The 14625-nt window shown below is 36.1% G+C and overlaps 1 protein-coding gene across 1 annotated transcript in view; it reads left to right on the top strand.

Moving 5' to 3' along the window:
* The window catches only part of mybpc2a (myosin binding protein Ca), a 70041-nt gene that overhangs the window by 14357 nt on the left and 41059 nt on the right, over positions 1–14625 (top strand). Inside the window, exons 2-4 of the mRNA XM_008416568.2 lie at positions 6660–6695; positions 7999–8007; positions 8081–8101. Of these exons, the coding sequence (XP_008414790.1) occupies positions 6660–6695; positions 7999–8007; positions 8081–8101 (66 nt within the window). The remainder of the gene's footprint in view (positions 1–6659; positions 6696–7998; positions 8008–8080; positions 8102–14625) is intronic.

Raw genomic sequence — 14625 nt, 5'->3', positions numbered from 1 at the left:
TGTCACATGCTGTTTTTATTTTAATTATGTAAAGCACTTTGAAATGCCTTGCTGCTGAAATGTGCTATACAAATAAAATTTGATTGATTGATTGATTGACAAATGTAATTCTTACAGCTGTTAAAATTAAATAAAAAGGTTTTTCTAGAAAAGGTGTTTCTAATTCCGATTTCGTCAGAAAAATGTGAATTTGTTCACACATTTATACTATAAAGCACACATGGTAACAGGAGCGCTCAGTTTTATTGACACAGCTGTTGAGTGGCATGACCGCGCTGTACTGTGAAGGGCAAAAGGTTGTATTAACAAAGCACGAGTGACGGGAACATGTTACTACGACCCGGTGTTGGGTTCTGGTGAAGCGGAGGCGCTCGTCCCAGAATCTCCAGCAGTTAACACGTTAGCTTTAAGCCTCGGCTTAAAATTGTAGACACTTTTAAATTGTCTGGTGTATTCAGCATCCCTTTAACCTTAAACTGTACTGGAAATAAAACCGGGTAATGCTCGGTCATTTTCTGCCTCATCTGCGGCTAAAAAACAATGTGTGTATATTTTTAAATATAAAAATTGATGCTGCTTGTTATCAAAATAATAAAAATTAGCTTGAATGATTAATGTTTTTATGAGAAGCTGAATTTTTTATATATTTTTTTCTGATTCAATACATGCAAGTTGACATTTTGGAGAGCATTACACTGAAAAAATAATAAAATTTTTTATGGTTAGATAGCGATTGTTTATTTTATGGTTACAAATGGTGCCTTTTCTTTACTTCGCAAGGAAAGGTTTTAAAAACAATGTTTTCCCTAAAAAAACATTTGTTGAGGAAAAATAAATTTACAAATGTAAAAAGTAAAAACTACTGTTTTCCCAATTAATTTATTTCTGACTACTTCATGTCAAACCAACAAAGTTGAACTATAAATTGTTTTATAGTTTATGGATTTTTCCTGTGACAGTTGAACTGACAACCAAATCTGTTTGTCTCTCAAGATCCTATCAAACAAACATTTAAAATGGCCATTTTTAGCTTTGTTCATTGAGGAAGGAAAATCATTTTAATCAGCCAAATGTTAGTTTGGTTGAACTGTTTTTCAGTGTAGCTGCTGAAACAAGCAGAGGAAGACAAGAAAATGTCAGAAGAGATTAACGCGGCGCGAGGTTAGCCTTCAAACGCGAGTCGGCAGGAGAAACGGAGGTGAAGAGAGCGCTCTGAAATGAACCAGCTTGTTTTCTGAATTATTAACAGTTGTGTTTGTTTGTTTTTTAATGTACCGCCACAGAACAAAAAACAAAATCATAAAGCCTCTAGTTCTAAATAAAGTATATAATATTAAAGCTTTAACTTTAATAAGTTTCTCAGTTTAAAAACAACAGAGACACAGACAGCTAACAGACGCTAACAGAAGCTAATGGTGGCAACTACAATGTAAAGAGTTTTACGTTTTCACATACGTTGATGTTTTATGTGGTTTATGTTAACATAATTTATTTTAGGATCCACAGTTGATTTGCTAAAGAAACTATGTGTCTGAAACGATACAGTAAAAAGCTAACTAAAGCTAACCGTAGCATTACCTAAAACACTTTTCTTTTACTTTTTCATCATATTTTTCAGATGTTTTCATATCAAAATGATCTCTAGTTTGAATCTGGTGACGCTTGTTTTAGGAATCAGCAGATTAATTGCTAAAGAAACCCGATACGAAGGTTTAAGCTAACAGAAGCTAACAGCAGCATTACCTAAAACATAAACTGTTCTACTTTTTCCATTTGATTGATGTTTATGTGGTTCATATCAAAATTATCTCTAGTTTGAATCTGGTGTTTGTTTTTGGAATCATTTAATTGCTAAAGAAATTAAAAGTGAAAGGAAGCTAACGGATGCTAATGGAGGCTAACCGTATTAATCTAATCTAAACTGTTGGCACTAATCTAAACTGTGTTGTTCTGATTATTGTTAACAGTGGAAAGATTTCACACCAAACTTCTGAAGCTAGTTTGTATGAAAATATAACATTTTATTACATTTTCCACAGCAATTTTTAACACATTTCAAGAGTGAAAGTGATAACTAAACTAGATCTTTCCTGTTTCCCCTCAAATGTATTATTTTGATTAGTCTTAAGGCTCCCAAATAGATAAGAAAAATAATATTCCTCTTGACTTTTGTGAATTAAATGGAATATTTTTAGACTTTAATCCAGTCCAGTTTACATGGTTTAAAAACTTCCTTTATTTTGTTTTCTTGAGTTTGGTCCATTAATAATAAGTAGATTATTTTAATTTGTATTCTTTGATAATTGGTTAGATCTTAATGTGAAATATTTTAGTATTAATAATGACGATTTATAAAAAAAATACTGTGTTGTGTTACTGATAAATTCTGAGACTGGTTGGTTTATGGGAATTAAAACCATTTAAAGTAACTGAGTTATTTATGTAGAAACTCTTAGATACAGTAAAATACCTTCTGCTAACTAAGCTTTTGTCAAATCTTAACTTTAGTGTTACTTTATAGCCATCTGTTTGAATATATACCACAGATGAGCTTTGGAGAGTAAAAACTGGTTTTAAATGTTGGATACATGTTGAATTATTTGTACTCCGGTTTGGTATTGATATTTATAAGGTCATCAGAGACAGAGCACAATAATGTCAACAACCGTTCCACATTATTAAGTATAGTTTATAGAGAGTATATTTCATCTACGTTGAGTTTTGCTCTCCTTTCTCCCCTTTAAAAAAGCCTGGAATCAGATTAAAGTAGGACAGAGAAGCAGTGGGATAAAAACTGCTGAGAATGAGGATTTGCATTAAGCAGAAAGGAAGATATATTATCCATTTAACAGATACCTGGAAGACAGGGAAACAGATGACTGCTGAGTAAAGTTATTTAGGCCAAAGCATGAAGGCCGGACGGTAATGAGGGCGAAGATAGATCTGCAGCTGCGGCTTATGTTTAGCGTTAGCATGTTAGCGGGGAGGGATTAGGGGGTCATAGTGGTTCCAGTAGTGGACTAACAGCCTCTTACTGAGAAAAGCCGGATCGGATGATGGTGGGTGAAGGAGGGCGAATAGAGGAGAATCACAACATTTAGTGGCTCTGATTTTATCAGCCTTGAACTGAAGGAGTTTCACACCTGATAGATTCGGTTCTACTGGAGAACAAAGTTGCTACATTTGTTCGATTTTCAGCTGCTGCAGTTCGTCAAACTGTCGAACAAACCAAACCCTTAAAAAACCTGTTCCCCTCCTCGCCTGTGGGGGCGCTGCACCAAGAACCACTGAAGGAAACAACTCAAAAACCTTCTGAGGAAGACACTGAACGCAGCTTTTTCCCTCACAAAATGTAAACAAAAATGGAGTCCAGAGTGCTGTAGTCCACTTCCTGCTTTTGGGGCGGACTCTGGTCCGCTTGGCGTTCACATGGGCCGATCAACTGAACCAAAACCGAGGCTTAAAGGCGAACTAGAGTTCGCATTTTTCAACGAACGAACTGAACTTTCTAGACAAGCAAATTAGAGTTTGATTAAATTCAAATTCAAAAATACTTTATTGATCCCAAAGGGAATTTAAATGTTATTGTAACTCATATTAATTCAAATTGGATTATTTTAGATTGTGATGGCTGCTGGTAGAAAATGTCTCCTGTAGCAGTCCGTATTACAGTGAATTTGAATAAGCCTCTGACTAAAGACACATACAACTTTATACAAAAACATATCTTATAAAGTAAAAAGAGTTCAATTTAATCTGATTTTATCCAATTTTTCCATTTATATTGTTTCTATATATTTTATATTGAGTGTATTTTGTTACTGTGCAGTAAATTTCTCCACTTTGAAGTCAATAAGAAACTTTTCTACTAAATAAAATGACAGTAAAGTTACATGTTTTTGTAGAACCATTTCAATTATCCGTTTTAATCGTACTAACGTTGCTAAATCAGCGTTGTTAGAAATATTTTAAAGGTTTTTCTTTGCTTCTTTTTGTAATTAAGTGATTTGCTGTGGTGCTTCTGGCACTGATTACCTCGTATTATACAGAGTAACTCTGCCGCTGAGTTGTTTGCATTCTTGAGCGGCTGATCGAGCTTTTCAAAGCCGGCTAATGCCACGAATAAGACCCCGAATCCCCGTACGATTTGAGCCGAAGGTGTTTGGGGTGCAGGGCAGGAGCAGAATGGAGAGCAGGAATCCCTCAGTCAGCACAACGACAGAGACGGAAATAACGACCAGAACTCGGCTAAGAAAACCCAGATTTACTTCCACCGACTCTCGGCTCCCCTTGTTAAGCTGCATTAGCTTCCAACCTCAACAACACGCAAATAATTCGTCATAAATGATCGCAGAGTGTCGAGATGTGAAACTTTCTGGTTGTAAAATGCGTGTGCGACTCAGTGGGTCGTTGTCTTGCAACCGGAAGGTTGTTGGTTCGATTCCAGCTTCTTCCTCCTGTCAGTGTGTCACTTAATCACAAGTTGTCTATTTATAGTTTTTATGTGACTTTATGAAAGACTTGATTATTGTCATCTGATAATCCAAAACCCATGAAAACTCTACATTTATAACACAAATGTAATATTTTGTAAATCTTCTTTTGTTGATTTTCTTCTCACTATATGAATAAATTCCCACAGGAAATTTACTTATTTCTGTTTTTTTATAATGTCGATTGTTAAAAAAGACTTTAAAAAATAATAAGTTTTTATGAGACTTTGCTTTGTGTAACTGGCAGCCATATTGACAGGCAGTTGCCATGACAACAATAAATAAGCTATAAGCTTAGAGCTAGCTAACTCCATTACTTCTTTCCTTACTTTCTTTTTTCTTTTTGTTTTTTCTTTCTTTCTTCCTTTATTCCTCCCTCCTTTCATACTTTTTTTCCCTCCTTCCTTCTTTCCATTCTTCTTTTCTCCATTCATTCTTTTTTCCTTTATTCATTCCTCATCTCTTCCTATCTTCCCACCTTTGTTATTTCCTACCTTCTTTTCTCCTTTCCTCCCTGCCTTCTTTCCTTCCTTCCTTTCCTGAAGTTTAACCCTCGTCAGTCCAGTGATATTATTAACGTAGATCTTTTAAATAGATCCTGAAAGCTAAGCTTCGGTTTTCCTGGCAGACATAAATTTATTCCTGGTCTTCGTTCCTCCGGCTGCTAAAGCAACCCAGATTTCTGCGATCCTGGAACTTTGATGTTCTTTATCCCATCAAAAGCTCATTTGTCTCGAGGCCGAGCCTTTCGGTGAAATTTAAAGCTCAATTATTCCTCATGATCTCTGAAAAAAAAAAAAACTCACTTATATTTATCTCAGCCTCGCTGTTTCCTTAAAGCTCGTCCGGATCGCGCGCCGTTCGCTTGTTAAAACCCAATATTCCCTTTTTCCAGAAGCGATCCCTGCAGAAATGAAGGAGAGTTAGGCGCCTGTTTGTTAAAACTCTGGTTTCATGCACTGGTTGGATTTCTTTACCCAGAGATTTTGCCTTAAAGTGAAAACTCATCCACTTTTAAAAATGACCTTTACCAGGTACTGAAAATATTTAAAGGCGACCTTCTATGCAAAATTCATGTTATGCACATTTTTATTCTTGCATTTTGGTTTCTATTGCTTCTAAAAACAATCCAAGCACTTAAAAAAAAACACTGGACTGGTTTATGGCAACAATTTCATGTTTTTTAGTGTCTAGAAAATGACACAACTGTTAGGGAAAAAGGAGTAAATTTCCACCAAAAAACTCTGGAAATTTTTTTTTTTTTTTAAATTTCGGACATGTCTTAGTTTGAAAAGTCGAAACGTTATGCAAAAATTTCAGTAATTTTTAGATTGATCTCGGACATTTTCTAGAGAAAACTCAGAAGTTTCTGAGTTTCAAAAGTTAGCTAAAACTTTCTCCTACAACTTTTTGTTTTTCAAGAAAATTTCAAAGTTTGATCTCACGATTTCTGAGGTTTTTTTTTGGTGGAAATTTCCTCTTTTTTTTTTGTTTCCTATCTACGCCATTGCATAAATCGGCAGGCCCTCGCCCCCACCTAGCAACCCAGAAGCTCTCACTGTTACCTAGCAACCCGAGCCAAGCCCAGGCCCGTTACCTAGCAACGTAAGTTCCAGCTCGTTTGTTTGGCTGGTTTTGCCTAAAACGGTTCATTCTGAACTGAAATCTTGTTTACCTGAGATTGATTTGTTTTTTTGTATCGCCTACGGACCCGTCCTAACCTGTACAGGTCATCTTTAACGTGTCACCATGGCAACTCTTTGTTTTCCTACACAGATTAATTTAAGTTTTGATTATTAAACGATACCATGTTTTCACCTGAAGGAGATTTAAATGGCTTAAGAAGCTGGTAAACACCAAACCCTGTTGTAATCATGCACCGACGCATGCAAATTATAATAGGGTGCACTTTCTTTTTCCCCATGTCTGCGTTTTATATAACTAAACTGATAAGTGCCCATAGTTATGTGTAGGAATGATTAGCTATTGATGGCAATAATTACTGGGGTCTCTTGAGGATTCAGACCACAAGATGTTGCTCTTCAAACAGTTCACTGAGTCCCAGCGTTTTAATGTGACTGCGCAAAAATTAGTGCTGCTGGTGCTATATGATATGAAATAATGAGGATGTACTAATTAATTTGCATAATTGTTGTTTAATTGCAGAAGCCCAGAGCGAAAAGGCTGCAGCAGCCCCTGCTGGTAAGAGTCTAAGTGGCACCTAATCTGAGCTCTCAGGGGAATCCACAGAAACTCAACCTGCACTGCAAAAACACTAAATCCTACCAAGTATGTTGGTCCAGTTTCCAGTGCAAATGTTTTACTGCACTGGAAATAAGACAAAACTAACTTGCAAGCAACTTTTCAGCAACAAAGCAGCTTCTTTTAAATCAATAAATCCTTAATATTGATGAAAAAATATTGGCATGGTTTCAAGTTTACACATAAACATAGCAAAAGTCATAATGATATTCAGATGTTTGGTTTTTAAATTTAAAATAATGTTTTTGTTGATTTTATTTTTTGTGGATTAATTGTCACATTACAGCTGGTGAAGTGCAACAATAAACTTAGATTAGTTGGTTTATTAGAGATAAACCATAATCAAAAAATAAAAATGCATCACCAAAACGTCATACAGTAATTTAATGTGTTTAAAGGCCTCTAAGCTTAAAAATATCTAATAATTTACTTTAAGTGAAATAATCTGCTAGTGGATTTGCTACTTACTTTTATTCATATTAAGGAATTATTGACTGAAAAAGTCAAAAAGTTGCTGAAGTTACGTGTAAGTTGGTTTTATATGAGTGTATTAGGGCCGTTATAGATAGAAAAATGAGTACATTTCTGCCAAAAAAAAGCAAAATTCTGAGTTAATTGTCAGAAATTTTCTAGAAAAATAAGTTAAAAAATGTCAACTTTTTTCTCAAAAATTTTAAGACGAAGCTAAAATTTTCTGATTTCACTTTACAAACTAAGAAATTTCCAAGTTGTTTTTTTTCTTTCTTAAAAACGTCTCAGATTCTCACAATATGAGTTTTTCTCACGACGTTTTCAAACCTTCAGTCTCAGAAATTTCCAAGTTTTTACAAAAAAAATGTAAGCTAGAAATCTCACGGGTTTTTTCCTTGCAAATGTTTCACTTTACAAACTGAGAAATGTTCATGTTTTTTCTTGAAAATTTTTGAGATTACTTTCAAAATTTCAGGTTTTTTTCTACCTTATTTTCAAACTTAGGAATTTCCATGTTTTTTTTTTGTTTTTCCTAGAAATTTTCTGAAATGAATCTAAAAGATTTTTGGCAGAAACGTACTGCTCCTCTACTATTTCATCTATAACGGCCCTAATGCACCACTGCAGTTTAGTTTTATTTCAAGTGCTAAGATATTTGCACTAGAAATTAGGCAAAAATATTTGGCTGTTTTTGCAGTGTAGCTGACGCTTTGCTCAGATTGACTTCTCCAGAATCGTGTCTGATTGACGTTCCTGCTGTTCTTCCTTTCAGACAAAAAGGGTAAGAGAAACCCACCACATCCTTCCCAGTCGTTCCTATAATCATCACCACCATCGGTGTTTCTTTCATTCAGAGAAGCCAGCGGAGGAGGACGGTAAGGCTGAGTGATGAAACAAACACAGAAGCTGTGATCTTCTGTGGGTGATGGGCCTGAGTGTGGAGGTGCATGACTCCCACGGCGTCGCTGCTGGATGGAGCGGGATGCCGTTTCACCGTCTCTGTGGCTTTTATTCACTTTTAGCTCCGTGATTTAAGCCCAGCTGGTGGAATCCGGAGCGAAGCAGGAGCCGTTTATTCACTCTGCATGCATCCGTGTGTGACTTTTGGTATTTCGGCGCCGCTTTACGTCACACAACGCAGATTATTTCCTCACTCTTACTGTAGTCGTCTACACTGCAAAAACACAAAATTTTACCAAGTATTTTTGGTCTATTTCTAATGCAAAATAAAATAAAAACAAAACTTACAAGTCACTTTTCAGCAACATATAAGAGTCAATAATCTCTTAAGTTATTTAAAAAAGTGCTTGTTCCACTGGGAGATTATTTCACTTATAATATGGAGAAATTACGTTGTTAGAAGTGAAATTATCTCAACTATTACTTTTCCATCAGTGTTAAAGAATTATTTATAACAAGCTACTGAATATTCATAATAAAATTACTTGTAAGTTAGTTTTGTACGACGATGTTTTAGTTATTGTAGATGGAAGAAAAAGAAAGGAGTAAATTAACGCCAAAAAAATCAGAAATTTGTCAGAAAAATCTTAGAAATTTTCTAGAAAAAAAATTGTTCCAGTGGAACGAATATTATTTCATCAATAGAAAATAATTATTGACTTAAAAAAATCACTACCTGTAATTTTTGTCTTATTTCAGGTTTACTAAGATATTTGCACAATAAAGAAATCACAAATAATTTTTGTTTTGTGTTTTTGCAGTGCAATAAAAAAACATGTTAATTTTTAGTTAAGAGAAAAATAATAATTTATGACATACCGATAGAAGAAAAGCTAATTTAGTCAAAGGTTTAGATCCATGTTGAAGTGAGGTTAATACAAATAAAAAACCTTTCGCATGAGGGACTCAGAAAATGGTTTGCTCTGTTTAGATGAAAAGTACGGAGCCCTGCAGGGGACATGTTGCTTTCCCTCGCAATATTCTTACTGCAATATTTGCTCTATTTTGTTTACTGTCAAAAATCTCGATTTAAAATTTTAAATGTTTACACATTTAAAGAGCCTCAGTGAAAACGTGTTTATTTTTAATTGTTTGGTGCAAAAAAAACTGATTGGAAATCGATTTATTCATGTTTATGTCTGTTTGTGTAAAGCTGAGATGCAACTGCACATTAAAACTTTAAACCATTCAGACCAACACAAGAAAGACAGATGACTTTATTACCCTGTGATAATAACTCACAGTAAAATAATAATAATAATAATAATAATAATAATACCTTCACAAACGTAAACAAACGGGTTAACTGATTTCTCTTTTTGACCAGATGAGACCAAAATCCAGAATCTGCTGTGAAACAACAGATGAACCAAACTACGTTTTCCTAACATGAGGTTTCAAACCTCTTGAATAAATAAACTCAAACCTCGGATCTCTCTAAACGTTTCAGTTTTGTTTCCAGGCTTTCCACACATCTTTCCCAGCAGTAATTTAATTCCATATCATAACTCGTTCTGCGTCAAACTCCTGGATTAAATCAAGCGGCTCAGATATTCCCCCAGCCCTTCATGTTGAGCATGTTTGGTTGCGCTCCGCTGAGTGTGTCTGATTTCCTCCGCGCTGCCATCAGTTGTCGCCGCACGTTTTTCCCAACACGCTGCAGATCATGAGACGTTTGAGGAAAACAGGAGGAATCGGCGATTATTCCTCACAATTTATGTCCCCAGCTGCATAAAAAAGCAAAAAAATAAATAAAACTCCAGATGTTTTCAGTGAAATTCATGACTGTGGATAAACGAGAAGTGTGAAATTGTTGAATATGACCATAAAAGATTTATGTTTAATGTTTTTACTGCTGCATGTATCAAAGGGAATCATAACGAAGGAGATTGTTTACTTTCCTTCTGTCCGGGAAATGTTTGAGGATTCTTTGTTAAATCCAGACTTATGAGTGTTAAATTTGCTCAGATTTGGTTCACTTTAATGTCGGCTCACATTCACATCAGCCTTGTTTGGTCCGTTTTAATCGAAGTCCAGTCCGTTTGTCTGGAAAGTCCGGTATGTTTGGAAAGGCATGAATGTGCAGGAAACCCAAAAAATAAACCTTGGAAGTGAACTCTGGTCCAGTTTGAATGCATATGTGAACTCCAAGCGAACCAGAGACCGCTCCAAAAGCAGGAAGTGGACTACTGCGCGGGGCATTCTGGGTAAATACAACCAAAACAAACGTGCTAGCGGAACAAATGTCTCAAAAGCAAAATCCTACAAACGCTAAAATCTGAGGCACTCCACTTTTGTCTACATTTTGTGAAGAAGGAAGTTGTGCTCAGTTTCTTTTCCAGAGGTTTTCATGTTGTTTCCTTCAGTGGTTCTTGGTGCAGCGCCCCCACAGGTGAGGAGGGGAACTGGTTTTTAAAATGTTTGGGTTCGTTTGACTCACTGCAAGCTGCAGTTAAATTGAACTGCAGCAGCTGAAAATATAACTGTTCAGTCTACCGGTGTGAAAACATCCTAAAACGCAAAAGGAAGAAAGATGTTCCTGTGCGTCTGCAGCCAGTCATCATAATAAACTTTCTGCAGAGGGATTAAGTGTTTTTGCACGTGTGCAGTGATGAAGTGGAGCAGCCATTTAAACCAACACCACAGCTCATTTATAACGAGTCGCCGTCTTCGGGGGGCCAACACTCGGCGAGATACGTTTATGCCCCACAAGACTCTTTTGTAAGCGATGATCATGAGCAGCAAACGAGACATTAGACCTGAACAGGCGTGTCTGCCGGAACTCCCTGATGTAAAACCTTCCCCACCTTCTTCCTCTTTCTGCTTCCTCACACAGCATAGATCAAAGAAATCGACTCCGGCGTTTGTGATGTAATGTTGGTGTTGGCTAAAGATGAAAAGAGCTTTCTGGGGTGTCAAGCTCTTATGAGTCTTTTTAAAGGGCCCCTTGCGCCAGAGAGCCTTGATAACACCCAATAACAAACTGTTAAAATATTGATGAATAGCAATAAGTTCTTCTCAAAATGATATAATATTGAACATCTTTCCACACTGATCAGTTCCTCCAGGATTTTATGCTTTGTGGAGCTAATTCAGAAACAGTTGCGTTTATGTATGATGGTAAATGTGAATTTTTCACAATAAAATTTGATGTCAGGTGAGGCTGAGAACTAGATAAGAAACACTGCCACCTGCAGGTGGGAGGTAGCATCACTTAAAACCAATGTTTTTGTGGAAAATTTGTGCAAATAAATGTGGTGATCTGTTGATTTTGTGGAGTCACAAAAAACTGGATGGACTAATTGATGTAATTTGTCAGAAAATAAATAAAAACGGCTTTGATTCAACTGATAAAATAATATTTAAAAACCTAACTGTAATCTTAAAACTTCGATTTATGTGGCGACTAGAGGCTTAAATTATAAATAGAGTCTCTAAAAGTCCCTGCAGGCTTTTGTCCAAAAACTGAGTTTTTAGTTTGACGTGTTTTACAGGTTTTGCACTGCAAAAACACAAAATTGTAAAATCAAAGTATTTTTCTTTTGTCTGGTTTCCAGTGCAAATACGTTAGTTTCGTCTTATTTTAAGAGTACTAACTTTCAAGTAACATTTAAGCAAGATACACTTAATTTTGTTTTTAGTAATTAATTCCGCAATATAGAAAAAAAAATCGTTTTATTGACATTTAATTTCACTTATGACATTTTTGCCATCTTTCAAGTAAAATAATCTGCCAGTGGAACTAGTTTTTTTCCCTCAACATTTTGTCATTACTTACTGTATTTTGCTGAAAAGCTACTTGTTAGTTAGTTTCATCTCATTTCAAGTGTACAAAAAGTTGAACAAAATTACTTGGTAAGATTTTGTGTTTTTGCAGTGAGTCGTGGTGAAAAGAAACGGCTCACTTCTGCCAGACTCGAAGTGTTTTTGCATCTTCATATCCTGCATTTTAACATCCCTGCAGACCCCACACATCCTGGACACAAAATGTTTTCAGGCTCACATTAGAGAGTGAAATAAAGAAAAGAAACATCCGCCACAGAGACATTTTCTTCCTCCAGTCCGTCTCTCTGATGAAACCCTTACAGCCTGAGTGCAAATTCATGTACATGTTCCTTTATTCTAAGGTTTAATCAGTTAAAATCGTGTTCATATCCCAGAGAGTCGTTAGAACGGCTTTGTGTGTGAAGCTTACAGTACATTACTCCTGCTTTACGGCTCATTGGCTCCTGTCCTTATTAACTGGTATCCAGCCGTCTGTAGGTGAATCTATAGCTGCCTGCTTGCTTCTGCTCATTTACATCGTTATTAATATACATTAAATGCTATTTAAAACAGAAAAACGCATCAGATTAGCGGCTAGTTGAAAGAAGTCGGCTGTAAAAGAAGTAAATATAGTAGATGAAGAAGCAGGTGACTTTAAAGATTAGTTAGTAAATGCAAGCATAGCGCCGCTATGTGATGGATGTCTGTTGGATGTTTAGAAATTAGCTCCTTCATGCTACAGCTGGAGAATATTACAGTCCAATATGTACATAATTAACACAGTTATGGTTCTGTTGTCACTGTCTTTTCATGAGGTTTATAAATTGCTGCTACAATAAATTAGCAATAACTGTGAAATTAACAGTATTATTCAGCCGCAGTATCTCTGGTGTCTTTAATAGCTTTAAAAATCAGTAAATTGGCCGAGGTTTTAATTAAAAGCTTTGTCTAGTCAGCTAAAACATGTGCAGCATTTATCTGCTGGCCACTAAAATGTTGTTAATGTTTTTATTTTCTTCAGGGAAAGACAAGTGGGACAAACACACTGAAAAACACAGTTTAGTTTGGATTTTACATCCCAGTTCTCAGAATTATGAAACAAATGCTGACACATTTAAACTTCAAATTATAGAATCATTGAATCCACAAATAAATGTTTTATAATATTTTCTTTTATTGAATAAATGAAAAAAAATTTAAATTTGAAAATTCGCTGTTCATTATTTCAACTTACAGATCTTAGATGAACGGCAGCCATGCTGGATTTGAGATGGTCATTGGTCAGAGACCTACACTGTAAAAACAGGAAATCATGCCAACCAGCCATTTTCTGGCAATAAGTCGATATTTTTTGGTGTCTGGAAAACAAGCAGCTTCAAAAACCTCACAATTATTAAGTCACTACCCCGTTACCTAGCAACCCCAGCTGAGCTCCGCTCTTCACCTAGCAACCGTAGCCAAGCTCCAACACGTTTGGTCAGCAGGTTTTATTGCTGCTTGCGCTGCTGGAAAAGACTGTTGTACAGTTGCACGTCTGTTTGCAGCCATTTTCACATTTATAAACTGTGAGCGTTGAGTTGAGGGGGCGTGGCCAGCTGCAGCTTATTTGCATAAAAGTGACAGGACACTAAAACAGCTCATTCTGAAAGGAATCTCAAAATGCTCATAATGAGCAGCTGAATTATTTGAGAATGATTTTGTGCAATTAATCTTAATTAACATGTTTTATGTGGCTCATATTCTAAGTGATTTAAGAGGAAGCATAACGGGTCTCCTTTAAGAATGTGGCTAGAATTGTAGGATTTTTCTGCTATTTGTGTCAGAAAATATGAAATTTTATGTCATTTAGAATAAATTATGTTTTACTTTTTTAAGTTTTACTGTTTTACTTCATTTAAAAAAACAATACAAGCAAAGCTTAGCATTCAAGCTTCAAAATAAATAATTGCAGATTTTTTTTTCATGTGTTATAAAAGGCTTAAATTATAAATAGAGTCTCTAAAAGTCCCTCAGGCTTTTGTCCAAATCTCAGATCTCCAGCTTTACTGCCAGGGAGTTAATTTCACAGAGAATCTTCCCTGCGAACGCGATGGAGGATCCGGTGTTACAGTGTAAGACTGCAAACATTCAAAAGCGTCCCCTGGGTTTTCTTTCCGAGATCCGCTTTCCTGCTTAGCATTCTGACTGAAACCCTTTAAATCATCCTGAACAGCTGAACTTGGATCTGTCCTCTGGGGTACTTTTGATTAAAAGATCGAATTAACTGAACCCGTAAAAGCAGCGAGGAGGTTCGGGCAGGGGGTGGCGCCGACAGCACGGCTCTGTGAATTTATGAAGGAGCATGACCTCATTTGACTTGTGACCCTGGAACCATTCAGGACGTTTTTACGTTTAAAGGGACCTATTATGCAAGAATTTGCATTTTACATGTTTCCGTACTTCCATTTGGGTCTCAACTGCTTAAAAATACTAAAAAAATAAATAAAAAAAACTACAGTTGTGTTTTGGCAATAAGTTAATGTGTCTTCTGAGTGTCTGGAAACTTCCACAGTGTAACAAATCAGTCTGTTACCTAGCAACCCCAGCAGAGTTCCGCCCTGTTACCTAGCAACCCCAGCAAAGTTCCGCCCTGTTACCCAGCAACCCCAGCAGAGTTCCGCCCTGTTACCCAGCA

This window comes from Poecilia reticulata, linkage group LG8 (genome assembly GCF_000633615.1).
Source record: "Poecilia reticulata strain Guanapo linkage group LG8, Guppy_female_1.0+MT, whole genome shotgun sequence".
Taxonomy (NCBI): Eukaryota; Metazoa; Chordata; class Actinopteri; order Cyprinodontiformes; family Poeciliidae; genus Poecilia; species Poecilia reticulata.
This window is presented reverse-complemented; position numbering and strand designations above follow the sequence as displayed.